At 53.1% G+C, this 12939-nt stretch overlaps 5 protein-coding genes across 5 annotated transcripts; 3 read left to right on the top strand and 2 right to left on the bottom strand.

Moving 5' to 3' along the window:
* Positions 1-76: 76 nt before the first annotated feature.
* ALT_1700 (anion exchange family protein) lies at positions 77-2339 on the top strand (the record flags this gene model as incomplete). The annotated part of the gene is made up of 5 exons (XM_033564490.1): positions 77-474; positions 549-697; positions 754-841; positions 888-1384; positions 1444-2339. 5 exons carry the CDS (start codon positions 77-79, stop codon positions 2337-2339), a joined length of 2028 nt encoding a protein of 675 aa, XP_033420381.1.
* A 250-nt stretch (positions 2340-2589) lies between these two features.
* On the top strand, positions 2590-4231 carry dbp8 (ATP-dependent RNA helicase DBP8; the record flags this gene model as incomplete). Its single annotated transcript, XM_033564491.1, has 2 exons — positions 2590-3110; positions 3172-4231. The coding sequence occupies 2 exons, from the start codon at positions 2590-2592 to the stop codon at positions 4229-4231; spliced, it is 1581 nt and encodes a 526-aa protein (XP_033420382.1).
* Positions 4232-4533: 302 nt separating this feature from the next.
* Positions 4534-5830, bottom strand: ALT_1698 (uncharacterized protein; the record flags this gene model as incomplete). Its single annotated transcript, XM_033564492.2, has 3 exons — positions 4534-5172; positions 5229-5420; positions 5489-5830. 3 exons carry the CDS (start codon positions 5828-5830, stop codon positions 4534-4536), a joined length of 1173 nt encoding a protein of 390 aa, XP_033420383.2.
* Positions 5831-7556: 1726 nt separating this feature from the next.
* Positions 7557-10289, top strand: ALT_1697 (putative glutaminase; the record flags this gene model as incomplete). Its single annotated transcript, XM_033564493.2, has 5 exons — positions 7557-7819; positions 7897-8305; positions 8365-9370; positions 9421-9551; positions 9600-10289. 5 exons carry the CDS (start codon positions 7557-7559, stop codon positions 10287-10289), a joined length of 2499 nt encoding a protein of 832 aa, XP_033420384.2.
* Positions 10290-10767: 478 nt separating this feature from the next.
* stm1 (uncharacterized protein C16A3.08c) lies at positions 10768-12198 on the bottom strand (the record flags this gene model as incomplete). Its single annotated transcript, XM_033564494.1, has 5 exons — positions 10768-11335; positions 11402-11546; positions 11659-11829; positions 11919-11937; positions 12178-12198. 5 exons carry the CDS (start codon positions 12196-12198, stop codon positions 10768-10770), a joined length of 924 nt encoding a protein of 307 aa, XP_033420385.1.
* Between the last annotated feature and the right edge of the window lie 741 nt (positions 12199-12939).

Raw genomic sequence — 12939 nt, 5'->3', positions numbered from 1 at the left:
CCACTGCCAGCACAGTTCTGCTTGGCCAGGAAAGCGTGGTACAAGTTTACAACTGTACAACTGTACGCCGTACAGCATGCAGAGAAATCGTCGAGCCTCGCACACTTCTGCTCGTGAAGAGATCCCCGTCCCCTCGAGGTCAAATCTACACGCTACAACCTCGCATGGTTCGGTCCACTCATCTCAATCCCAGCGGAATCCTTGGCAGCACGCCCGACGGGGAAGTGGCCAATCGCACTCCCAGCACTCCCAGCATCAGCATGGCGGTGTCTCGCAAGGACAACATGGTGCTGAGGGCGTGTCGAGGGTGCAGACTGGCGCGTCGTCTGTGCGGACGAGCAAGTGGTGGCGTGTAAGGCTCTTCCGCGGCATGATCAAGGATATTAAGCGGAGGGCGCCGTTCTACTGGAGTGATTGGACGGATGCGTGGGATTACCGCGTTATTCCTGCTACTGTTTATATGTATTTTGCCAAGTGAGTGCTTTACGAGCTCTGAGGTTTTCTGTCTGGGCTTTTGCGGAGTAGACAGGAAAAACTGACTGGTGCAGTATTCTGCCTGCTCTGGCGTTCTCGCTGGATATGTTCGAGAAGACGAAGCAAAGTTATGGCGTTAATGAGGTTCTTCTTGCCTCTGTTCTGGGGGCCGTTGTTTTCGCGGTCTTTGCTGCGCAGCCTTTGGTTATTGTTGGTGTTACTGGTGGGTTTGTTCGGATTCTGGTGGTTAGTTGTGATGATGCTCACCTGTGTGCGCAGGTCCGATTACGGTGTTTAATTACACTGTTTACGATATTGTGTCACCGCGTGGGACTCCCTACCTCGCTTTTATGTGTTGGATTGGGATGTAGGTCTTCTTTGCTTGGATGATTGACTTGTGCTGACTGTCAAAGCTGGTCGTTGATTATGCATTGGATCTTAGCCATCACCAACGCTTGCAACGGTCTCACTTATGTCACCCGCTTTTCGTGTGACATCTTTGGGTTCTACGTGGCCTTTATCTACCTGCAGAAAGGGATCCAGGTCCTGACCAGACAATGGGGCCAGGTTGGGGAGACCTCCGCCTACCTGAGTATTATGGTTGCCCTCCTTGTGCTCATGTGTGGATGGATTTGCGGAGAGCTCGGCAACAGCACTCTCTTCCAGAGATATGTCCGAAAATTTTTGGAAGATTACGGTACGCCGTTGACTATCATTTTCTTCACTGGATTCGTCCACATTGGCCATATGCGGGATGTCGAAGTTGCGACCTTGCCCACCAGCAAAGCCTTCTTTCCCACCGCTAATCGTGACTGGCTCGTGGATTTCTGGAATATCAGTGTTGGGGACATCTTTCTTGCCATTCCATTTGCACTTCTTCTGACAATTCTGTTCTACTTCGACCACAATGGTGGGTTCTCACTTTCTGAAGGTTATCGATCGAACGTAGTGGACTGACATACTATTTAGTGTCATCACTGATTGCGCAGGGAACAGAGTTCCCTCTACGCAAACCCGCCGGCTTCCACTGGGATATCTGGTTGCTAGGTCTCACCACCTTTATAGCTGGAATTCTGGGTCTCCCGTTCCCCAATGGACTGATCCCTCAGGCACCTTTTCATACAGCTGCACTTTGCGTTACACGCGACGTGGCCGATGAAGATGATACCAACAAAGGCAAAACGATCCGCGTCACCGACCACGTTGTCGAGCAACGAGTCAGTAATCTCGCTCAGGGTCTCTTGACCCTCGGTACCATGACTGGCCCACTCCTCATCGTCCTGCATTTGATCCCTCAAGGCGTCATGGCGGGTCTTTTCTTCGTCATGGGAGTACAAGCCCTCCAGGGCAACGGTATCACGCAGAAACTCGTCTTCCTGGCTCAGGACAAGGACTTTACTCCTCCATCAAATCCTTTGAAACGAATCGAGCGCAGACTCGCCATTTGGGTGTTTGTTATTATTGAACTGATCGGCTTTGGCGCCACATTCGCCATCACCCAGACGATCGCAGCCATTGGATTCCCGGTGATTATTCTGCTGCTCATTCCGCTGCCCTCATTTGTGCTACCTTATTGGTTCACAAAAGAAGAACTCGCTATTCTTGACGGCCCCACGGCCAGTCCGTTTACCATGGAAAGCGTTGGCGGGACTTATGGTTACGACGAGGTTGAACTGTCAGCGCCTTCGGCTGCGGATAATCCAAATAGGAGCTCGAGGAAGCCAGACTCAGATGGAGGCGTTATGATCCGGAGAGACTCGTCTTCGGAATCGCCTATTGAGGACGACTTGGAAAGAGGAGAGGCCTATGAATTGCAGCCAGTGTCTTCAGTTCGGAGGAGAAGTACGACGAGCAGGGTGGATTGAGTCAGGAGAGGGCCATGGCTGTGCCATTGTTTGATTTAATCTTTGGTATATATACTCGCACTTAAGAGAGATAATAAAAGCACACAATACCCCTTATATCCATAAACACCTGAATGAATCTATTGGACGACATTTGGTTGTATATAAGTGGAGGCATCACGTGAAGATTACACCGCCTTTGCGCGGTCACCTTTTTTTGCCGAAGAATTTCGAAGAATTTCAGCGTCGCAAAAGATATTCAGCAAGCACAATGGCGTCTCCAGTTCCTTCAGAGCCGGTATCTGAGGATACACATGATTCATCTAGTGGTTCTGAGGTAGAGCAATCCGAAATTTTCACCCGAGCTCCCAAAAGAAGACGACTCTCCGAATCCTCTAACGACTCTGACGACTCGTACGTTGCGCCGGCGCCGCTCCCCACCCTCTCCCGTATCAAGAAGAAGGGAGCACAAGATGCGAAACCGGCAGCTCCAGCAGGTCAAGATAACCCAGTGCTGATCCGTGATGCGTTGGAGATTGGACTGCGGGAGGAAGCGTCTTCGTTTGCGGCGTTGAATGTCGCGCCGTGGCTGGTCGGGTCGCTGACGACGATGGCTGTGAGGAAGCCAACGGCGATTCAGAAGGCGTGTATACCTGAGATTCTCAAAGGGAGGGACTGTATCGGTGGAAGCCGGACTGGTTCCGGTAAGACGATTGCGTTCTCGGTTCCGATGCTGCAGAAGTGGGCGGAGGATCCGTTTGGGATATTCGGGGTTGTCTTGACTCCGACGAGGTATGTTTCTCCACGGTACGGGATAGAGATAGATCGAGGCTGATAGGGTCGCCATTTGCAGAGAACTTGCGTTGCAGATATTCGAGCAGATCAAGGCCATCTCCGCTCCGCAGAGCATGAAGCCCGTTCTCATCACCGGCGGAACGGACATGCGACCTCAGGCCATTGCTCTGGCGGGAAGACCGCATGTGGTGATTGCAACTCCCGGCCGGTTGGCCGATCACATCAAGTCGTCCGGTGAAGATACAGTGTGCGGCCTTAAGCGAGTCCGCATGGTCGTTCTTGACGAAGCCGATCGACTACTCGCCAGCGGGCCGGGCAGCATGCTCCCCGACGTCGAAACGTGCCTCTCCGCACTGCCTCCCTCCAGCGAGCGGCAGACTCTCCTCTTCACCGCGACAGTAACCCCCGAAGTCCGCGCCCTGAAGAACATGCCCCGATCCGCCAACAAGCCGCCCGTCTTCGTTACCGAGATCTCCACGGAGAATGAGGGCACCATCCCCCCCACGCTCAAACAGACCTACCTCAAGGTGCCGCTGACGCACCGCGAAGCCTTCCTGCACGTCCTCCTCTCCACCGAAGGCAACGCCTCCAGACCCGCCATCATCTTCTGCAACCACACCAAGACGGCCGACCTGCTCGAGCGCATGCTCCGCCGCCTCGCCCACCGCGTCACCTCCCTGCACAGTCTCCTGCCGCAGTCCGAGCGTAACGCCAACCTCGCCCGCTTCCGCGCCTCCGCGGCCCGCATCCTCGTTGCCACGGACGTCGCCTCGCGTGGTCTCGACATCCCCACCGTCAGCCTGGTCATCAACTACGATGTGCCCCGCAACCCGGACGACTACGTGCACCGTGTCGGTCGTACGGCGCGTGCGGGCCGCAGCGGTGAAGCCGTCACGCTGGTCGGACAGCGGGATGTGCAGCTTGTGCTGGCGATCGAGGAGCGAGTCGGCCGGCAGATGGAGGAGTGGAGCGAGGAGGGCGTCAGTATCGAGGGTCGGGTGGTGCGAACGGGAGTCCTCAAGGAAGTTGGCGAGGCGAAGCGAGAGGCCATGGGGGAGATTGACGAGGGGCGGGACGTGTTGGGACGGAAACGGAACAAGTTGAAAAAGGTGCGGTAGTCTCAGTGTCATGAATATAGCATCCATCAAATAGATCTTTTAGCGAGTTTTCTGGCCAATTCATGGTTTTCTTTTATACTGCTAGTTCGATTGTGGGGCACCTGCCACGAGGGTACATGGTATTGATGTATAACCATAGCATAGCTGCATCTCAATCCCAGACGTACATGTCTATATCGACTATCCATCCGAACATTCATCCATTGTACCTGTCAAAGTGCACGCAGCACACCGGGCTATGGGTCCGTTATGTACTATACAAGACATGTATCATGCATCATGCATCAGCAGCAAAAGACGTATCATCCGCTTTGGGTATCCGAGACCGACTGGCGTCGTTTATCGGACGTATTCATCAGCTGAAGAAGCCCATCGACCGCATCACCCTTGTGTGCCGGCGTGGTAATTTTCTCTGTTTTGTCGTCCTCGTGATCCTCCTCTGTCATGTCAATGGTCCTCTTGCCTGCGTTCCGTGATACCGTGGCCGGGGGACTACTCAGCTGCATGGCTGTAGGCGACTCCAGCGTATTGGTCCGGCGGTGGAAGCTCTTCTGGGTTGGCGTCCTCAGTGAATCCGCATCCTCCTGGTTGGCGGTTGTGCCGGCCGATAGAGGCGGGGAGGAGAGGCCAGCGGGTGCGTCGGATGAGTTCTTCGGGGTGGGTTGGAGGTCGACGTCTAGGGCGGGTTCAAGACTAGGTGGTGTTTTCTTGGACGGTGATGTTGAGGCGAGTGCTGCTGCTGCTAATACTGCTGATGCTTTTGTCGTTGTGTCGCGCCGGGATGCACGCTCTGGATCGGTGTGCTGGTGACTCAAGGCGGGCAGTGATAGTCGGGGGTATTTGCGGCTGTGAGCTTCCAGCTCTGATAATCTGCGATCGAACTGGTGGTCTCGGACGTGGCGCATTGCGCTCCGTATCCGGCTGCGCAGTAGATTTGCTTTCTGTTGGGTATTTGTTAGATAGAGGTTGGGGAACAGGTTTGGACGCGGTGCCTTACCTCCTGGATAAACAACTTGCGGGTTTGGGGGTCTTCTGGAATTGTCCGTGTATTGGTCTTGGGCGTTTGCTTTGGGCTTGGAGTGTCGATTAAATTTACAATGTCGCTGAGAGGGAGTCGGCGTGTTTGTTGAAGGGATTGTTGTGGCTCTGTAGACTGGGTATCATTTGAGGGCATCGCGTCCGATGGCTGCTGTTATGAAGGCAATTTTAGTACCAAGTCGCCAGTCCTAGAGTTTAAATATGGATCGATGAGCGTACCTGATCACATTTTGGACCTGTGGTCTGAGTGATGCCTTTATCCTGCAGGTTGCGTTCATGGTTTCCCTGCACCTGTTCGACACGTTGGACCTGCACGTTCTGTTTGTTTATTCGGGAGTCATCCTCCACTTGGTCGATCGTACGCTTCTGGCCCACAAACGACGGTGAAGGAAGCAGTTTCTTGGGAGAGTGGTTCTCAAAGAGAGAGCGTTTAACCGGTGAAATGTCTGAGACGACATCCAGGTGTTTACTGCGTGCGGGAGACAGACACGCGTTGGGTGTCTTGTCGCCAAGGATGCGTCTACCGTCCTTGACGGGACTGAGGTTTGACGTAGATTGCATTGCAATGAGCTTTAGTGAAAGACGAGGGAGGAGTTAAAGAGTGAGACGTGGTGAGAGAGGTACAATTGCGACGGCAACATTCAAAGTATAGGTGTGGGACAGAAGTAGAGGACGATCACCACGCGAGCTATTCTGGGGCCAGGAATGTTTCAACCCGAGTCAGATAGGCGAGGAATGTATACAGAGGAAGGAAGAGAAAGTCCAATTGAGAATCCAAACTCCTCCCCAAAGAAAAGCAGGTGGTGGAGAGAAGTAGGTAAAGAAAACAGCGCGTTGGAGATGCGCGTGTGCAGTGGCTGCTGTATAGTACGGCGTAAAAGTACCTTAGCAGTACTAGTTGTGGTGGTTGGTTGTACCCACGCAGTATTCAATGGTACCTCCGCCGTGACCAGGCCCACTCTGAAATGTCGCCCGCGTCTCTCCACGCGTCGTGATAAGAGTCAATTGAACGGAGTGAGTGGTTGAATAAATCTGGAGTCATGGAGTGGATTCAGGACGAGCTTGAATGCAACGATTTTACTCAATATTAAGCTGGGTTGAGGGTGATCCTAGGCCGAAATAGATCTCTGGTGCTTTGTCCAGGTACAGCTCAGGTACCTTGGGGTACCGGACGATGAAGTATAACAATCACGTTGATGAGAGATCAAGAGAGGTATCTACCATGACTTCTCATACGATTGTCCCTATGCTAGGGAATCAGAGGTTTAGTGTAGATCGCCCAACTTCAGATTAATCCAAGGAAATATGACTTTCATTTCTGATCCATGCTTCGTCCTTCATCAGGAGCATGTGCCTGAGGTGTCAAGAGATACACCTCGATTAATTCTCTGTTCCACCATTTCAATGTTTCAGTGAAATACTAAAATACTTGATAATTGTCTTGTTGCAACTAGCTTTGCGCCTGTTGTTAAGAACATCGTATTCTGGCCTAGTGGATGATCGATGTAGTGTTGATGTATGTATATATATATATATCCCTCCACAACCATATGAAAATCCAGGATTCGAAGAGGTGCGTGGATTATCGACACAGACTACCTACATCCCTTGATCCTTCTATCTTTTATAATATCTACCATTCAAAATACATAATCGTTCTGTTCTTGATCACCGAGAAGCTCTAACGGTGCTGAAAAACATCTCGGCATGACATCATCTCCTTGGCTCAGTGATCTGAATACCTTCAATCATCTCTCGCAACTCGAATCCATCTGATAACATATAGTGGTACATAAACCTTGTTCGAGTTGGGGCTTAGTGTCTCAGCACTCACCAGCGAGACGCCGACCACAGGCTGGCTTATTTCCCCAGTCGACATCATCTGATCCTCCTAGGCTCCTCCTCTACAGTATCCCGAGCTTTCCCCGCATTCCTCGCGAGGGAACTCACTGCTTCTGTGGTTTGTTGTGCTGCATCGCCACTCCATCATCCAAGACTGACTGGACTGACCGGACTGAATCCCTCTCAGTCGATCATTGCGTCTCCAGTGGTCCTCTATCCACCAACCGGACGAATTGCATCGTCCGTCGATGTGGAGTTGAGTCAATCTGCCTGTTTCAACACTGATCGTCAGTCAGCCTTCGAACAGACCGCCCGAACCTCTCTCTTAAACCCATTTCCCTCCCGTTACACTGCTCTCTATCTTGTCGCGTGTATCACCTTTCTCTGCATGCGGATCTGATTGTAAACTGATTCCGAGTTACACACTCTGCTGTACACCAACGCAATGCGCTCATCCCTTGCGGTGCTGGCAGCCGCTGTTGCCCAGGCGGCTGTCGGTGTAGCATCAACCCTCACACCTCCAGTTCTGCCTTTGACAGTGCGAAATCCTTACCTGAGCACTTGGTTGGGGGATGCTCGAAAGGTGCCTTGGTCCAAATGGCCCATGTTCTATACAGGGGAAGAGCTTGGGCTCTCTTTGATGGCCCAGATCCCTAGTACCGGCACTGTATATCCGCTGCTGGGCAAGCCTCATGATTTTGTATCCGGGTATGGTGATATTGTATCTGTGGTCCACATCAAATAAAACCTAATAATGCGTCTCAATCTGACGGATTTTACATCAGAGCTCCCGTCGAGTATCCGGTGTATCTAGGCGCCCAGTACGATGCTTCGACAACCAACCTGACCTACCGCATTGATTCGGCTGCCTCTTCTGCGGCTGGTCCAGTCGCAATTACGGTTTCTTTCTTGTCTCCCATTACCCCGACATCGACCCTGCGGCAGTCGATTCCTGCGTCCTACATTACGGTCTATGTCCACGGTGATGTGCCTGTCAACGTCTACATGGACCTTAATGGGCGTTGGGTGAGCGGAGATGCAGGGAGTCAAATTGTCTGGCAGCATGACACCTTCGGTTTTAAAGGGAAGACGCCAACCCTTCAGAAATGGCAATTTCGGAGACAGAACGAGCTCCTTCTCTCAGAAATTCGTGATCGGGCCGAATGGGGCACCCTCCACTTTACTGGACCTGCTGTCAGTAATCTATGCTTCATCCCACTCGTCTTTGACAGGATTATTAACTGGCAGCCTAGGATGTCCAATATCACTCTGGCGATGCTCACACTGTCCGCAACATTTTCGCGACGAATGGAGCCGTCCAGAACGTGAATGACGATGGTTTCCGTGCCATAGGAGATCGCGAGCCTGTATTCGCATTCTCCAAGTCTTTCAAACCTGATACCAGGGTAAATGACACGCAGAGCAGTGTAACGTTCAGCATTGCTTTGATTCAGGATCCAGTCGTCCAATTTGCTTCTGCTCGCGGCCTGACTCTTATGAGACCACTCTGGCGATCATGGTTCATGGATCCCGAAGAGGTGCTGAGCTTCCACTACAATGACTTTACCCATGCAGCCACCCTCGCTTCCGATTACTCTGATCAATTGGCAAAGGATGCTTACCAATCCGGGGCGTATGACTATATGGACATTGTCGCACTTTCTGCCAGACAGGTTATGGGAGCAACGACATTCTCTGGAACCCCCGATGACCCAATCCTGTTCTTGAAGGAGATCTCCTCCAACGGCAATTTCCAGACCATTGATGTCATCTTCCCATCGTTCCCCTTCTTCTTGTACACGAACCCTCGCTGGCTGGCCTACCTGCTCGAGCCATTAATCGAGCACATGCTCAGTGGACAGTACCCCAACACGTACGCTATGCACGATCTCGGGGCCCATTTCCCCAATGCGACTGGTCACCCGGACGGTCGTGATGAGTACATGCCGGTAGAGGAGTGCGGCAACATTCTCATCATGGGCCTAGCAATTGTGAACTCGCTCCGGTATACCGATGATTCGGCGGCTTCTTCGATCTGGTCCACACACGGTGTTCCCCCCAAAGTCTCAGAACCACACACTGGATACTTCCCTCTAGGTGAGCTGCAGGCCTTGTCCGGAATTGACAAACAGGACGGCAAATGGGGCGGTGGAGCAGAAGGCGAGCGTCTCGCCGAGAAATGGGTTCAGCGCAGCTACAGGCTCTGGACTCAATGGACGGGTTACTTGGTGGAATACTCCCTGCAACCTGCCAACCAACGTAAGACCATTTCTGTACCTTTCCTCAAGCGCTAAAGCTAATCTGAATAGTCTCCACGGATGATTTCGCCGGATGGCTTGCGCTGCAGACCAACCTGGCACTGAAAGGCATCATCGGCATCAATGCCATGAGCAAGCTGGCTGAAGTAGCCGGCCACGATACCGATGCAGCATACTTCAAGGTAATACGCCTATTCCCTTAAACCTCCAGCCAGCGCTAACAACCGCAGAACATCTCGGACACCTACATCGCCAAATGGGAGCAACTCGGCATGTCCCGCGATGGAACCCACGCGAAGCTCGCCTACGACTGGTACGGCTCCTGGACCACCATCTACAACCTATACGCCGACGCACAGCTCTGCTTCCATCTGGAAGGCACCGACTCCTTCCCGGCCTCCCTCCTGAAAGCCCAAACCCCGCTTGACAGCAAGAAACCGTCCAAAACGGGCTTCGTGCCCCACCACATCTACCAGAAACAATCAATCTGGTACCACTACGTGCGCCAGAAATACGGCCTCCCGCTGGACAGCCGTCACCTCTACACAAAGACAGACTGGGAGTTCTTCGCCATGGCGGTCGCCAGCGAGCGCACGCGCAGCGAGATCCTCGAGTCCGTCGCCAAATGGGTCAACGAGACCGTCACCGACCGGCCGTTCACGGATCTCCACAATACAGAGGGGCGAGGCGAGTTCCCTGGCCCGAACTTCTTCGCGCGGCCGGTCGTAGGCGGCCATTTTGCGTTCTTGGCGCTGCAGCGTGCTTGTAGTGGGCGGGCGATGGACGGGCTGGCGTTCCTCGATGATGAGTCCGATAGAGAGACGCTGCGAGAGTGGACGGCTGCTGCTGTCAGAGCGGTGGAGGGATTGCAGACGCCGTCTGATCGTTGGGGGTATGGGTCCGAGAATGGGGAGCTGTAAAATAAAACTGCAGTGGCTTCCAAATTGGGGGCTGTTAGCTATGGTGCTCGTTTGGATATGTCCCGGGTACCTTTGTTATTGCGTTCATAGTTGGCGTATATATATGCAGTTCGAGTAGTACCAGCGTGAGGATCATTGTTCATGTAGGCACATCCTTTACAAAGGGACTAGAGTAAGGACCGACGTTACCTATGATTTACAAGAGAACCTAAGATATTTTTTAAGTTGGTTTTGTCAATTTCCTATTTTTTGACACTCAAATCAAATTACATAGGCCATTTTCAGAGATGGAAACGAAAACCGCGAGGACGGTGAGATTTCCTTTTTTTGAGTTGCTTTGTTTGCTCGTTCCCGCCAATTTCCATAATCGCATCAGACTCTCGGAGAGTTGAAAGGGGGCATCAGGTCGACATTCTCTTAGGCCAGTGAAACCAAACCATTTCCCCTCGTCCGGGCAACCGTCAAGTGCTGGACAGGTTTATTTGGCACCGAGGGTGGGGAAGTTCTTCTCGTCGACGGTGACGGGGGCGGCGCCGCGCTGCTGCTGCTGCTGCTCACCACCACGGGGAGCACCGTTGCCACGGCCACCGCGACCACCACGGCCGCCACGTCCACCACGGCCACGGCCAGCGCTTCCACCACGGGGGGACTCGACGAAACGCATGTCGACCTCGAGGACGTTCTTCTCCTTGCGCTGCTTCTCGCGCTTGGCCTTCTCCTCCTTGCCCTTGATGTAGGCCTCTTCCTCCTCGGGGGTGCGCTTCAGCTCCTTGGCGTTGGCCCACTTCTTGTCGACGTTGCTGCCCTCGTTGGGGGCGCGGACGGGCTTGGCGCTGAGGTCGCCCTGGGCGGCCTTCTCGGCGAGGTACTCGGCGTAAGTCTTGGTCTTTTCGGCGGGCTCAGCGGGCTCCTCGTTGGCGGGGGTCTGGGGCTCGGATTCGTTCTGGGCAAGGTTCTCAGCGGCTCTCTCGTCATCCCAAGCCTTGTCACCAGCCTTCTCGCCGGTCTGAGCACCCCAGCCCTGGTTCACCTGCTTGCGGGTGTCGCTGTTTCGGGAATCGCGATCAGTTTCATTATTCTCTTCTGTTCCAATCGAGAACTCGAATGCTTACACCTGGCCAGTGCGGGACTGACGATCGTTGCGGTAACGCTCACCACGGTCGCCACGAGCGTGGAAGGCGCGGCGCTGAGGCTCCTTGCCCTCATCGAGAGGCTTCTCACGGTTGCTGCGGCTGCCGGCCTGACGGTCACGGAAAGCTATCAAGAGATCGGGATCAGTCGAAATTCACCATCGAGCAGGTGTACGACCGCGTCCAAAATGATTCGGTCCACTGGAACTCCTTGTGACATAAAAGCAAGTAACACATACCGGCCTCGTTGCCAGTGAAGCGACCGCCACGGCGAGCATTGTTCTCATGAAGGTTGGGCTGGGTGGCAGGCTCCTTGGGAGCATCACGCTTGCCATGCCGGGGCACAGGCCTGTCTACAGCCCGCGTAGGGGGTTCTGGCTCTCTGTTGGGGTCCAATTCAGGGTCATTGCCTGTGATCGCGTACGCGGCAGTGTTAGAAACCAGATGATGTAATCGTGATGCCGAGTACGACACGGAGGGAGAGAAGGGAAGTAAATACCAAGAAGCTCATAGAGGTTCTATTCAGATTGATGCGCACACCAGTTAGCCAATTGTTACTCTCTTGATTCCTCAGGTGTTGTTTGCTTCTTTTTTTTCCCCCTTGTCCCTGCTGCGTCGATCGATAGCTCGAACCGAACCCCACCCCAATTGGTTTCTCGTTTCTCAATTCGAACCGAAATGCAATTGAGGAGCGTCCCGATCGCGAATCGCATTACAGCACGGCAATTTGAAGAGAATCACTCGTTTCGCACACATACCTTGGACCGGACGTCCGCCATGACGCCTGGTTTTATGAGGGGCCTTCCGGGGGAAGGCTCTCTATTACCGCGGCAATTCGGTAGAAGAAAAAAGGGGGGAGGAGTCGATCAAGGTTTAAACCTGGACGACTGTCTCGATACGCGAACCTCTCCTCAAGGGGATTGGGGAGAAGATAGGATAAGGTGGATGATGATGATGGGGATAAGAGGGAAGGGGTTGGGTGTGGTGATGCGAAGGGCTTCGGGGATGGAGGCAACGTTTGTGGTTGCAACGCACTAATCGAGTAAGGTGCGGATTGTTGCTAAGCGAATCCGGTAAGTCGCGTTGTGATTGGCGGCCAGCTTCTAGGGCTTAGGGTATTGGCGTCACTCGCAGCTGCAGATGTCATCATACAAGTGAAGGGCGTCAGCTTACTTTTCGACGGGCTCGACTGCACCGCTACGTCAATATTAACATTAGAGGATCAGATATAGAGCTGTCATGTGGCTAGAGAACTTTGCTTGATTTGAACTGTAGCAGTCTGGCCCGCCAATGAGCCTTTTGAAGTCGAAGGGTAATTGCTGTACACAGCACCTTCACTACACCACAGATGTTATTTCCAGCAACCGGGGATATCGAAGAGCGCTACTAGAAGGACCATGATGGCGCGATCGTCAGGAACACAGTCAGAATAAAGAAAATATATATGTACTGGTAATATGGAGTCGAGAGAAAATGCCGAATCATGCGGCAGTCTTTGCCGCCAACAACGATAATCATTT

The sequence above is a fragment of the Aspergillus lentulus genome (assembly GCF_001445615.1).
Source record: "Aspergillus lentulus DNA, contig: Alt04, strain: IFM 54703, whole genome shotgun sequence".
In the NCBI taxonomy this organism is placed as follows: Eukaryota; Fungi; Ascomycota; class Eurotiomycetes; order Eurotiales; family Aspergillaceae; genus Aspergillus; species Aspergillus lentulus.
Note: the sequence above shows the minus strand (reverse complement) of the source record. Positions and strands in the feature narration are given on the sequence as shown.